The following is a 15,431-nucleotide window of genomic DNA, read 5'->3' on the forward strand; positions in this document are numbered from 1 at the left end:
TAAAATGAGTTTGACGAAACAAACTATAATATTAGAATTTTTAAGATATTCAGTTAGTTAGGTTTCTGCTCAGTTAAATATGATGCTGCAGTTTATGAGCAATACTGTGAACTGGAAATATAAAACATCAAGTCCGGGGATTGGCATGATAGTTCTAGAAGCTGAAAACAGACAGCCATGAGAAGTTATGTAAAAGTGATGAATTTATATTTTTGATGTTTATGTATTAAAGCAAAATGTAAATTTAAATTCATTCAAATCAGTTTTTGGGATAGAAATAATGTGACCCTTATGAAATAGTTTTAAAATTTGATAATAATCTTATAAGGTATTTTTTTCTTTCCTTTCTGTATGCCTTCATGGTGTAATGGTAGCGCACTTGGCGCACATTGAAGAGTTCAAGTCCCAGCAAGGGCATTGCACATTTTTCACATCACCTGCTTTAAAAAATCCTAATGGCTCTACAATCTATGCTGTTTAATTCAAATTTGATAATTAGTTGAGATTTAACTTGTCTGTTTATTGTACTTTCATGTATTTCAATAGGAACCTAAAAAGCTCCTCTTATTATCAAAAGTAAGAATCATAATGATTTTAAAACTGTGGCAAGTCATTGCCATATAAATCATTAATACTCATATATGTCTAAATGTGTGTGCATATTCTTTTACTCGAGTAGTATTTTCACAGAATTCCAATGCATAATATATACTGTCCATATGAAGACATCATGGATTTTGATACCCATATATAAAGTTAAATAAGTAATTTAAGCTATTTTTATTTTATAATTATATAAAGAAATCTAGTTGATTTTTTTGTTTTATTTGCTTATAGTGAGATCTCCCATAGAGGGCATTTTAATAGCCCTAAGCTGAGTATAGAAGAAGTTTCAGTTATCTAAGATTATGAGTTAGCAAGTGGTTGCAAGAATATTGTAGGTAGGTAGGTTGCAAGAATATTGTAGGTAGGAGTTATTTTCATGAGTATGACAGTGAGATTGAGGAATCAAGTCTCTTTTTTGTATGAATGATACAACTTTCAGCTGAGATAGAAGACAATATTCATTCATTAAAATAGCAGTAATAAATAAGATTACTTTTGTTGTAATTGTTGATCTTTTGAAATTATATATTTTTAAGTATGGACATGTGAAGTTTGGAAATATACAAATTAGACTTTAAAAGAACTATTGAAGAATTATCTTTTAGCCTTGTGAAACAAAGCAGAAATCAAAAGGAGGGTGTATAAGACCCTTTTATTGGAACATAAAAATAGCAAATGGCCCAACTTGGGTTACAAGAAGCTAGTCACTTCTGACTTAACAGAATTACATAACAACTAATAATTTCAAGGTGTAGTGGATTAGCCTAACAGCTCACAGAATACTTTAACGAGCAGGAAAGGCTCTAGATATAAGCTTAGTTTTGAAATTTAAGAAAAAGTACTACTTATTTATTACGTTATAAGTCAAAATGAATTTTATGTCCTTAAAAGAGACATACTTGTAATTATGAGAAATCTGAGATTTTTGAAATAAAATAAAACACAATTTAAAATTATTGTATCAATTTATATATAAACCTTTTTACAGATTTTAAAGTTCTTATCAGTTTATATGTAAACCTCTACTTTTGACACAGGATAGTAAATATTCAGTTTAATAAAATAATTAAATATATGAAGTAAAGCAGTAACATAAATTATTGTTGCTTTTGTAACGAAACCTGTCGTAATAAATTTAGGTCTTGTAAAATGGGGGCTTTCATTAATATTCAGTTGTAGAAACTCAGCTTGATTTTGAATTCTATTTCTCAAGATCACTTATTTTTGTTGATAATATATTTCTTGAATATTTTAAATTTATACACCTGTTTATGTATGGGCTGTTCAAATAAGGTATCTGACATCCAATTACAAACATTTTTGAAGTAAGGTAGAAGGTTTAATGAGAAGAGGTTTTTGCACTGAAGATAAAATTGTTGTGAAAATACAAAATTTAACTTTTGTTAGGTCTTTAAAGAAAAAAGTCTATTAAATAATATTCAGTATATTTTAAATGTTAAGTGCAAAAAGTTCCTTATTTTTGTGTACCAAATTCTTGAAGCTGTAGACGAATTTGTTGACTTAAATAATTTTTCAATCCATGTCTCGAAAGCGCGATTTAGTATATGCATTAGATTTATATATAGCATTGTTCTAACACAGATATTTTGACACAAAATGGGACTTTTTCTGAAATGACGTGCCAATTTTTTCCCATATTTCGATCCTGCGATAATTCATATTATGCCTAAATATTAAATTTGGTGGGAAATTTATGGAGAAATTTCAAAATTTATCTTATTTAATTTTTTTCAGTTTGTACAAAGAATAATTCACTTGGTGAACTTCATAATTTATAACAACCTATTTTCCTTTCCTTTCCTTATTTTTCATTGTAGACAAGCTGGGGGAAAAGTCATCATTCATACTTTCAAACTATTTTAACAAAGTGTGTAAACCGTGTTTGGTATTATTATTACTTATAACAAATATGCCAAATTTCAAAATGCGCCAATATGTAAATTCACGTATATCCTAAAAAAATTGGAATAAAAAACTCTAATTTTTTGCAGGTATGCTTCGAAATACATCTGCTTTAAGATGATGGTAAAAATGTTTTAGGTTATAATTCAAAAATTTTTCGAAAAATTAAAAAAAAATATTTAAAAATACAAATTTTTTAAATTAAATCATAAAAATGAGCAAATTTTATTTGGAATGAACCTAAGTTTCAAAATGGGAAAGGAAGAACAAGATGCAATTAACATGGAAGAGTTAAAAATTTCAGAGCTAATTTTTTAAAAAACTACTTGTGCAAAATCGCCAGTTTGGCATAATTTGACTCGTAGAATCGAAATATGGAAAAAATGTCATTTCAGAAAAACTTCGATTTTGTGTCAAAATACCTACATTAGAACAATTCTATAATATAAATCTAATATATATCTTAAGTTGCGCTTTCACAACAACAGCAAAAAAAAAGTTGAATTTTGTCAATCAGCTTAGTAGAACTGTCCCTCCTTTTTTGCATATTGTACATTTTTTCCCATATTTTATAAACGAGGATGTATAGAATTTATTGCAGGCAAAATATATAGATCTCTTTGCATTTGATTCACTGTTAACATTTATATGGCCTCTTACATACAGCTTCATTTCGTACAGGAGTATGTAAATGCTAAAAGTTAAATTTTTCATTTTCATTCCATTTTTTTCTTGACACACCAATCACATACTGAGACTCAACAGTAGTATCATCTGGGGACTGTATTCATGTAAACAAGAATGATTAAATGCAAACAAATATTATTATTATAATAGTACCCAAAAAATGCATGCCAGGTGCATAATGGAAAAGCACTGTTAGAATTCTTTGTGAACTTCCTTAGAAAATTTTAGGTGTTATACTTATGCACCTATTGAAATTATTGAACTTCATAATAATATTTTGCAAAAAATGTTTCTGTTGTTTCTTATTTATTTATTGATAGTTTAAAACAAAAGATATGAAATCTTGTCTGCATCCAGCTTTAGGAAAGAATAACATTGGAAGCACAAGCAAAGAAGCAAAAAGTTACATTCAGCCCTTTTTAAGACAGCTATCTATGGTTTCAGGTGATTTATGAATACAAAAAGATAAATCTGTGTAGCAATACTTCCAAAAAAAGATAAAAGCAGGAAAAACTCCTCTCGTCAATTAAAAGTGAACCTAACTCATTAGTTTTCTTATTCTCAGATGTAAATCTATCCCCCCTTTCCCCCGATACCATTCAGCAGTGCCTCATTCTAATTCTTTGTGATGAAATACCATATACACTCATGTAATGTCCGCACTTTTTTTACTAAAATTATATCACTAAAATGCAGGTGCGGACATTACACAGGTCGTTCAAATATTGCACTTTTTCTTGTGAGTAATTTTGGGTGTAAATTTCATTTCAAACAGCCAAGTTAAGTTCTAAGTGGAAAAAAATGGCTTAAGTAATAAAAGTATCAAATTTAAAGTTGTCTAATAGTTACCTAAAATTTACAAACTCACTTTCTCCCATCCACATATATAATATAACTTACCCCGTTTATGTTATCAACACTCGGCGCATATACAGTATAGAGACACAAATTATACAGTATAGAGACACAAATTAAGCAACACTTGCAGTTTTAGTATTTATTTTTGCACAAATTAAAAAAACATTGGTTCTTTTAATATCTTGCCCACATTATTTTTTTAAAAAATTTGTTGACGCACTGTATGAAAATTTTGGTTGTTATATCTGCATGTGCAATTGTAAAAACTTTCTGCTGCAAACAGTAGCATAAGAATACACAAGAAGGCAAAACAAATGCATATTCTTTCTTTAAAGATGTTTATTGAGTAATGTTATTGACTAAAGTGAAAAAGGCGATGTTAAAAAAATATATTTTAAATTAAGAAATTCTTTAGTTTTGGGGCTGGCGGACATTATGCGGGTCACTTTTTTTTTACATAAATTTTATATGTAAAGTTGGGGTGTGGACATTGCATGAGCATGGACATGACACAAGCTTATACGGTAGTTTAAAAATGTATAAATTTATTATAGATTTTAAAACATGAAGTCAAAATATGGAGTTAAATGCTTTTTATAAGTTTTTATTTAATCCATTTATGGTGTTGATAGTGATCAAAATATTTTCATTAATTTTAATATTATTTTCATAATAAGCTGTTGAGCTCAAATCTTGCTTACACACTGTTTGTGGATGATGCTAGTAGGTCAAAATTTGATTTAAATTTTTAAGAATTTTATACTGAAAATATGTTTTGCATATACCTTTGCCTAATGAAGAAACTAAAAAATTTCATAGTTTTACTGTTTGTTTGATGAGACAGAGCAGAAAAAGAGTCTTTTTAATGACATTTTAAACATAATTTCTGATTTATTGGTGAATTTTCAAAAATAGCTTAATTTGTATAACTGTTTGATGTCTATTATTTTAAAATTTAAACACTTAAAATGTTTCTATTGTAATGTTTTTGAATTTTTACATATAATAAAACAAATTCTTCATCCTCTTTTAAAACAATAATGATAAAAAGATATTAAACTGGACAATTTTCTCTACATTTTTTAAAAAGTATGCTGTAGCATGTGTTGAGAATTTTGGGAAAGCATATTTTTACACTAGTTATTTTATTTTATATGATAATTGTACATAACAGTAGACAAAACCAAAATACTTATATCACAGAAAAACAGCTAGTATAATTACTACTTTTCCCATTCACATTGAAATACTACTGTTGCCAGTCACATAGAAATAATTACATAAATAAAAATTACCCTTCAACACCTTCCATTTTTCTGATAATGGGAGGTAATAATAATTATGAATAACAACGATAATCATTTTTAAGTCTTTTTTAATTTTGTTTTCTCTCCCAATATCTATCCATCGATCAATTCATCCATCCATCACTGTTTGATTGATTGGTCTGTCCCGATCCATCCATCCATCAGGCAATTAATAAGTATTAGAAATTGAGCTTTTGGTCTTTCTAATCGAAATTTGCAACTTTGTTGTGTAGACAAACCATTCACCTATAGTTATGAATTCATTGACTTTTCAAAATATTTTAATTAGATAGAAAAAGAGTAGAATATGTTTTTATAGTTTATAGTTTTCTTTTATAATTATAGGCCTTTTAAACGTCCAATTTAAAATATCAAAAGTTATATATTAGTTTATTAAATTTTAGTCAGAAAAAATTTTGCATTTTTCATTTTTATATTATTTGGCATTTTTCTTATTTAGCTTATTTGTGCATTTTTGAAATTCCAACTATAATATATATTTCCTTTTTTTTTTTTTTTTTCCCCTTAGGGTATTGCCAAGCTATGAACATTGTGACATCTGTTCTACTGTTATATGCATCAGAAGAGGAAGCTTTTTGGTTATTGGTTGCTATATGTGAAAGGTTGCTTCCTGACTACTTTAATACTAAAGTTGTTGGAGCTCTTGTTGATCAAGGTAGAATTATGAATTTTATATATAGAAGGCCTAATTTGTAAAAATATCAGTCTGAGTTAAAAGTTTCCTTTGTTCTGGGATCCAAAATTTTACTTTTAGAATATAAGAAAAATTTTGGCCGTCAATGCAACAATTCATTTCCTGAAGCACATACGCCAATTTTATAAATATAATAATTTATAACAACATAAATTTGTAAAGTTTATGAAATAAAATTTGGCTCTGAGAATTGTCAAAAAGTGTTAATTGTAATTGAGTAAACACAAGGTGTTTCTTTAGGTGTACTTTTAATAATGTTAGTTTTATTCTATTATGAGTAAAATAAGCTACACAACTGCCAAAAGTATTCAAAAGGAAATACTTGAATGAAATATTATCAACAATATAGCACCCTGACTATTTGCTATTTTGTGAATATCTCTGCCACATCAGGCTACACTTCCACTTCTTTAAAAATGTATTATAAAGGCAATTAATAGTGTCATGAGAAGATTTATGATCATTTTTGAATGTGTTGCTTCCTTTTCTTGATATTGTTACAAAATGTACAGGGGCGGTGAGATAAACCCTGCTGTCCCGCAGTCAAGTAGAGTGTGCCTCGTTGAGAGGGTGAGTCAGAGTGCCTTGCATAGAGTGCAAGATAGTTAGGTGTGTAGTGGTTAGTACATCGTCAAGAGAGCATGTTGATCTCCGAGAACAACTGAATAGAGTCGGGAGCTGTACTCTGGTGCTTTGCAATGAAGCTGTCTCCAACGTGATAGCCTGATAACCTGAAGGCTGTGTTGCTGATTGTGTCAGCAAGTTTATAGTAGTTCTTCGACAACTGTAACATGATTTTGGAGCTGCCCTGATTAGTACTGGCTAAATAAAGTGTGTTTTGATACTTCATCAAGCGCTGTCATCATTATTCACTCCAAATTCTCATGAACCCCGTACGGTAACAAGTGGTGTCAGAAAAGAAAAACTCAAGAGCTGGTGTCAGAAGTGAGATTTGCGAGTGAATGCCAGTAACCCGCCTGCCGAGGAAAGCCATGGCGGAGGGAACGAAGACTTTGATGGTCTTCCTAGCCGAGTTAAAAGCTGGATATGATAAGATGAGAGCTGAGATCAAAGCTGCACTGAAAGAGATAGAAGCCAGACTGGAAGGGAAGAAAGCCAACGAGATTAAAGAAAGATAACAAAAAGATGAAGAAAAAGACTGGGAAGACGCTTCTCATCCTCAGGTGTCCAAAGTTGAACTGGAAGACATTGATAATACTGTTTGTAAAGATGAAGAAATAAACGAAGTGGCTTGTAAAGCTTCTGAAAGAGGTGAAGAAATAATTCATGTAAATAAAATTCCTGATTCTCAAGTGCCTGAAGTGGAAGAGGAAGAAAATGAAAATGTGACTGTTAAGTTCAACAACACTAATAGTGAAGTTACAAAGTGGCAGTTAGCAAGTATTGAACCATCTGAAAGTGCATGTGATGCAGAGATGGGAGAAGCTGATGTACAATTTACGCAGAGTGTTCCAGTATTGCAAGAAAATTCTCCCACTTCACAAACTATGTGTGCATCTCATAGTGCTGGTTTTACAGATGAGGACTTGATTCTAAACCCGGATACTTCTGCTTGTAAAGGATTGGATTCTATTTGCGACCCTAGTGCAAACATCAAAACTGGTTCCCAGGAAACTGAGGAAAATAAGCATGTATCAATTACTAAAAATACCAAAGTGAAGTGTGTGCCTGCTGAGAATGAACTACAGAGTGGTAAACAAACTGTTTCAGATCTTCCTGTGGATGGAAAGTCTGAAAGGACTATATCTTCAGACTGTGATATGCAAAACAGAAATGCATCTGAGAACTGCAGTGCAAAAGTATTTGACCCGGGTATAACTTAATGAAAAGACTGAGACTGAAATTCATCCTTAACTTTAATTTGTATAATGTAAAACTGTGATGTGTTTAATTTGTGTATGTAACTTACATAGCACTTTCTTCCACAAAAATACCAGTTTTTGGCTGTTAAAACATGGTATAGTAAAATTTATGTTTATTCAAAATTAACATGCTAGCAATCTGAAAAGTTCTGACTAATTCCTTGCCTCATGATAATGTCCAGAGACTTTTAGTGATATCTCATAAAGCCATCAATAAATGTACAAGAAAAATGTTTAAAGTTACTTATTTAAACTTCTAGCTTAAGGCAGCGGTTCTAAACCTTTTGACTAACATGTACCATATAAACAAAAATCGAAAAACTGTTGTACCACTATTACATTCTACAATCATTATTTTTCAATTTTGCAATAGAAATATTAAATATATATATTAGAATAACTCGATTTTTCACTTAGTGAATTTAAGATCATACAACATTTGATATATATATATATATATATATATTGCCATTTCCACAACCAGTTGGCTATTTGTATTAAATGTGCACTAGATTAAAAATTAGTTACTATTTTAATTATCAAAATTTAAGTTATGATACTTTAATTATAAATGTGGTGTGAAATGTTGGCCTGTTTAAGAGCTGCCAATTTTTTTATGTCAGATCTTATTTCACTTAGTTTTAACTTAAATTAGGATCCACTTTTAATTTTGTTCTGTATTTATTTTTCATATATAACATGAAAGGAAATCTTTGTTCACACAAATAGGTGTGCAAAATAACAAAAGTACAAGGAGGCAATAAAAATTTAGTAGTTTTGTTTGAAATGCCTTTAAATTCTTTTTTTCAGTTCGGCTAAAACTTAATGAGTGTTTTATTTTTTTTTATTTTTTAAATCTTCAGTTAGAGTCCGATCACAGGAAATTTCTATCAATTGTTCTTTTCCTTCACGAGATTTTTGAATTTAATAGTTAAAAATGCTTTCTTTCTTTGCTTACCACCTCTGGCGTACCACCAGTTGAGAATTGCTGGTTTTAGGGAAAGCTCATATATAGCTCTTTTACTTCATGGTGAACGGACTCTCTGACTGCAGATTTTACCTCCATTTCAAATAAAGTTGACACACCTAATCAAAAGTGACTGCTATACCTCCTAGTAGAGAATTAGGGAAAAACTCTGCTGTGAAGCAAAATGAAAACAAATGGTCTTTCATCAAATACAAATTTGTACAGCATCATCTTACTCTGAATTCATGTTCTAGAAATGCATAATAATGACCATTTATGTCATTGGGTAGACAGTGACAAGCCAGAACACACTGCCTTCCTCAAGTTAAAAACATGAGGGAAAATCAACAAAAACTGAAAAGTAAAGTTTTGATTATCATCAAATTGCACATGAAAGGAGGAAATGATCTTATGCATGGAAACAAACAAACATTATACACAAAGATGGAAACAATACTTCATTTTTGTAAATTATATTGTTGTATGCATATGAGTTCATAATGCTTGTAGATGAAATGCATACAAGTTGGATGTTAGGTTGATAAAATTTATTTTATCAAAAGAAACACTTCTTCTGGAACATTCCACAGAAGTAGTAGTAGAGTCATTAGGTTATTTTGAAGCAGGAAACATGAAAAGTGTCCAATGCCCTCGCCGTGACTCAAACTTGGACCTCTTGAATACACTGTGAGTGTGCTGACCACGAAGGTATGCTGTGTGTGGTGTGCCCTGTTATGAGCATAAGACAAATTTGTTTGGTTAGGTGGGTCGGGCCGTACCCACTTCTAGTACCTTATAAAGTGTATCTTAAAAATTTCAAAGGTACTTTTGTATATTGATATATTGTTTAAAAAAGAGGTGTATGAAGGTGAACTAAAGCAACTAGAATGTTTTGGGTATGTCAGTACAGTCAAGAGTCGTTAATTCGGACACCCATAATCCAGACCTCAAAACTAAAATCTTTCTGCGTATGCGCTGTGTTGACGCATGCTCATAGGCATTTTACGCGTGCGCGCAAGACATTTACGACTGCGCGTATGCGTCTGTGCAAGCGCAGAATACGTTTTCGCGTTTAATGTATACCGGACGGTATAAGCTAAAATTATCTAATTATCTATTTCAGTTAATGTTGATGATTGCGTTGTTCCTTAATCTTCGAATTGGATACGGCTTATTATTTTTTGCAGACTGTAAGAGCAATTTTATAAAATTAATCTTGAACTTTCGATTATGTCAAATAGAATTTCCGATGCTGGAGCTCCCAAAGAATTTAGAAAACGAAAGTGTGATTCGATGTCCATCAAACAAAAAATGAATTGCTACAAAAAATGGATAAAGGTATATCCTTTGTTTATGTAACTGTTCCGAAATCTGTTTATCAATTTCACGCTGCTCAGCGGGGGGGGGGATGTCGCGGTGCGCAATGAACTGGAAGTTGATCTGTCACCACTATCGTTATCTTCAAGGCAGATGTTTTTATTTTATTCGGCTTATAATTTCTTACTAAATGTAGTATTAAATCTCGATGTACTTCGTCTTTGATATGATTTAAATCAAATTCCTCATCATTATAAATATCACGAATAGAAATCAAATAGTTTTCTGGTTGCAATTTTCTAATTTCGGCTATGCGTAAGGTACGCATGCGCGCGTTGAAAGAAATGTTTAATAAAGTAAACAAATAAATATTAAGCTTCTTTTTTTGTAAATTTTGATACCCTTTAGATCATAATTGCTCATTATTTTATAAATTACGGTTTCATATTTTTAATTTTATAATTTCTGCATGCCATCTTATTGATAATCCAGAATCGCCGAAGTCCCGACGAGTCCGGATTAAAGACTTTTGACTGTATAAAATTAGCTAAAGTGTTGAACTAAAATGTTTAATTTTCTATCTGATGAATGAAGATTTGTAGTCTTGAATTTTATTAAATATAGACAATTCCTATTTTTCATTGCAAATATTTTAATTTTTTTAGGGGTTCTAGAACATCTAACCAGTGAACATTTACCAGATATCCATGCAAAACTGGTGCCATTTGGTGTCTTATCAATGATTTCTTTATCATGGTTTTTAACTATATTTTTAAGGTACCTTGCTGATACTGTCACATTGAATTACATCTGATAATTTCTCATTTAATCTTAATCTGTGTTGTAATTTAAATACATACTTTAACAAAAAATTTAAATTTTCAGTGTGATTCCATTTCATTCTGCTGTGAACATAGTTGACTGTTTCTTTTATGATGGAGCAAAGGTATTTTTTGTGTGTATATTATCAAATTTCTTAAGCTTTCTTTTAAAACTATCATGCTTTTTAATTAAGATTTAATTTTTCTTTTATTATTTGTTATTGTTATGTATGTGCTAAAATATTGGATTATTTCATGAAATAACTGATCGTTTGAGTTAAAGGTTGTAATAAATTAATAACTCTATGCCTTAACTAGTTATTCTACAAATTAAGTAATGGTAAACAGTTAAAGTGTAAAATAAACAATGTAGCTGATTTATACAGCATACAAAATGTTACTTATTCAAAGATGCAATAAAATCATTTGCTGCAACAGGAATTACAGAGATGATGATGCATAAATTGTGTAGAACATTATTTCTAAAACAGACGTATTTCATATTGATACACTTAATTTTACATGAGTATTCTTTAAATCTTTGACGGGTATTTTGAACTGTAGCAACCTATGAGAGCAGTTTCTTTGTTTCTGCTTTTTCTTCGATCCTAATTAATTTTTCTTCACAGACACTGTACTAGGATTGGAAATATAGTAGTTTTTAGCCACCATTTCTTGTTCTGATTTGAAACAATCCTCCTTCTGTTATTTTCATAATCTCTACATATAATAAAAGGAAGAGTCTGTCTGTCTGTGTGTGTCTTTTGTTCGCGCTGCGCGTAAGCTAATATCTCTACATATAATAAAAGGAAGAGTCTGTCTGTCTGTGTGTGTCTTTTGTTCGCGCTGCGCGTAAGCTAATAGACCCACGGCTATGAAATTTGGTACATAGGTGCATCCAGACAAGAGCCAGTGCACCTCAAAGCGATTTTTTCGAAATTAGAATTAGAATTTTTTTTATTTTATGTTTTGTGACGAAATCGCGTCATTTTGAGACATAATGGGCTATAGGAAAGAGAGATTTTGCTCTACACACTCCATTTTCACATCATCATGAAACGTAGGCACTTAGCTATTTTACAAACTTAAAATAAATTTCATGTTTCAACAGGGTTCGTAGCGGTCCTTATAAGTGCTTATAAGTCCTTATATTTGAAAATAAAATATAAAGGCCCTTATAGGTGCTTACTTTTTCTTTAAAGTCCTTATTTTTTTGTTTTTAGTGCTTATTTTTTGCTTTTAGTGCTTTTTTTTTTTTTTTTTTTAATGAACGCGCTATTTTTCCCCGTACCAAAGCCGAAACTAAATAAACAACTTTTCTTCCTAATATGGAATGTCAGATGGTGAGTCATACTCCTGGAAATAGCTTTTCTCCCTTTCTCTGCATTAACATAACCTTTGGTATGCACGAAGAGTACAGACAGGTGCCCGTCGTTCTATTGGTCAAAGAATTGCAAAAGCAGTAGAAAATTCCGCTACATTCGGCATTCTTTTCCTCCCACCCAAATACTACACGCGTTTGAATTTCTATCAAGATCTTAAAAATTTGCATTCTCGTTCTGCTTGGTTAGTTCATATTCGTGTTTATTATGATCGTTATGCTTATATTATGAGCATTATGAATGTTTATAATAACATAGTTGCAGTAACTGCTGAAGTATAGTAAACTTCCAAAAATGGTTGTGTTTTAACACAGATTAGCTTTCTAAGGAATAATATTCGGAATGGCTTAAATAAAGGGAAAGTAACCGAATAGTCAAAATAATTTCATTTTTTTGGCCAATATATTATACAGTACGAAGGTTGGGAGGTCTCACTTTTCTTCGCAAAATCTTGAATATTGAAACTGTTACAGTTCGCTGCAAAACAAGCAATGGATTTTTTTTTTTTTTTTTTTTTTTTTTTTTGGTTACTTTCCAATCTGGATTGAATAGGACTAAAAGTTCTGCGGTCTACCAACCCAAGCGAAGAATGATTCTATTCCGGAAATTTAACGCTGTCTGTTGAAAATTAGAATGAAAAACACCCCAGTTATTTAGTTCTTTATTCTCCCAATACCGGCAGTTGTTGATTCCGATTGCGTAATATCATGTAGGGAAGAATTATGGCGCACATATTGTGCAATAACGTTTGCGATATTTTGCAGAGATAATTAATTTTGATGTTCAGTCCTAGATTTGTTTATGAACACTTACTTACTAAAGAGTTTTACTGTGCTTGCTAAGCAGAATATTTTTTAGTTCCGTTGGTTTATTTTTATATGATGCACATATTGAAATGTCAAAAGCATTTATTAGCGAAAAAAACCTAAAGAGCGGCTACAGTCTACCCCCCCCCCCTCCGCTCCTTCAAGTTACACTCGACTGTCCGAATATTCGCCAATTCCAAGTATGGGGGTTAGTTAAGCTTTTACTATTGAAAATGGCTGCATGAAGCAAATTTCTGTCTTCTGATTTCAGAAATGTTCCTCTTTTTTACTTAAATTACTTTGCTTGCAATTTCTGTTGAGAGAAATCTGATATACAATAAAAATTTAGAAAATGTTCAGAATTTAGATTTAAATTATTTAAATATCAATATGAGTGGAAAAATAAATTGTATTTATTATTAGGTTCCAAACAAATACAATAAATATGCCTTATTATTATTTATTTTCTCTATTTCAAACTGAAATTTCATCATTAAATCTTGTAACATATAGTTTAGTTCTTCACAGTTTTTTTTCCTCTCATTGTAAACTAATTCTGTAAATTGAACTATTATTTAAAATTAAAAAAAAAAAAAAAGTAATTATTTTCCATGGTTGAGGTAATGCTTATTCTCTCTTAATAAGTACTTCATTTCTCATATTTTAAATTACAATTCTAATTTTTAAGGTTATGCAGTTGTGTATGATGTAATTAGACAGGTGCTTATTTTTTTTCTTAGAATGTGCTTGAAAAGTGCTTATAGGTGCTTATTTTTTTATCTAAAATGTGGCTATGAACCCTGTTCAATAAATCTATTAAATATGAATTTATTTAACAAAGGGAGCTTAACACCTTTTCAACGGGATTTTTTCTAAAAATGTTTATTTTTCTTTGATTTTTGGAAACTTTAAACTTTCATCCTTGCGACTGCTTTTACAAAAAGAATTTTGGAAAAATGATAATATTTTGTATTTTTAAAAAAAATTTTAAATTAAGCTTCCGAGTACACTTCACGCGTCTCACATCTTTAAAAATGGGATTTTGGCAACAATTTTCCTGTTTTATAGTTGTTGATAGATTTTTGATGAAATCACATCATTTCATTAAGATTTTGCAAAGGGAAGTTGGTTAATTTATTTATTTGGATAATTAATATTTGTATTAAGGGATATTGCTTATTTCATTGTAATTTTGTTATACGTAATAACTTATTTTTATGAAGTTGTTCTGCAGAGTAAAATTCTATGCAGTTTTTTAATTTAACGTTTGGTGTTCCCTTCAGTCATTTTTCCGGTACATTTAAAAGCTAGACGAAGGCTGGCAGCAAAGCTGCTAGTAGCTATAATAAATGTGGCATTACTTCTTCTTTTGTCAACTTCTGATACTGGGATATGGACTATAAGCCCCACAGAGGCTTCAAAGTGGGATTCATCTGATATTAATTTCATCTTTTTAGCTTAATTTTTCAAACATTCTTTAGAGTTTTTCTCTAAAAGCATTTAGTTCATTAAAAAAAAATTGCAATCTTCTGTAAAAATTTGATAACATGATATATCAACATGGATCATTGCATTTCAAACAAACTACATTATCACTGCATTCGTATGAACAAGCTATATATACAATGACATACTTACTAATGACATTCTTTAACTTTGTTATCTTCAGCCAACATCTCATTAGCAAGTTTAGGCAAAATGTTCATTGCAGTTTTTTCAAGTTTCTTGTAACTGATATCATTTTGTATAATTTCTGTAATGATGATTAAGTTATTTTATCATTTGGCCTCTGTCGTCATGATCAATAGTTAATGCATTTTTGTGTTATGTTATTCCCAAATTACTCATGGTAAAGGGATGAAGCGTGGTTTCACTTTCATTCATGTGAACTAATGAAACACACGCTTATGGAGTAGTGACAACCATGATGCAGCTGTCGACGAACCCTTTCATTCACAGAAAATGGTTGTGTTTTATGCATTATCCCAGCGGCATATCATCTGGCCAATTGTTTTACACTATTGTCACCAGTGAAGTGTACCAGGCACTTTTTCATGAATTTGTGAACTAGCTGGATGATGAGGAGCTGACACTTGGCTTACCAGCAAGATGGGGCTTTTTACAGACTTGATCTTCCTTGAGTTTTTTCTATGGGGTCG

The 15,431-nt window shown here is 30.7% G+C and overlaps 1 protein-coding gene across 2 annotated transcripts in view; it reads left to right on the forward strand.

The window, feature by feature from the left end:
* The window catches only part of Tbc1d8-9 (TBC1 domain family member 8/9), a 126,715-nt gene that overhangs the window by 66,660 nt on the left and 44,624 nt on the right, over nucleotides 1-15,431 (forward strand). For both annotated transcript variants that reach the window (XM_035356374.2, XM_085817763.1), the window contains 3 exons: nucleotides 5,911-6,057; nucleotides 10,929-11,040; nucleotides 11,149-11,209. In XM_035356374.2, coding sequence (XP_035212265.1) covers nucleotides 5,911-6,057; nucleotides 10,929-11,040; nucleotides 11,149-11,209 — 320 coding nt within the window. The remainder of the gene's footprint in view (nucleotides 1-5,910; nucleotides 6,058-10,928; nucleotides 11,041-11,148; nucleotides 11,210-15,431) is intronic.

The sequence above is a fragment of the Stegodyphus dumicola genome, chromosome 5 (assembly GCF_044657685.1).
Source record: "Stegodyphus dumicola isolate Sdum_Otavi_A_Nest chromosome 5, ASM4465768v1".
NCBI classification, from domain to species: domain Eukaryota; kingdom Metazoa; phylum Arthropoda; class Arachnida; order Araneae; family Eresidae; genus Stegodyphus; species Stegodyphus dumicola.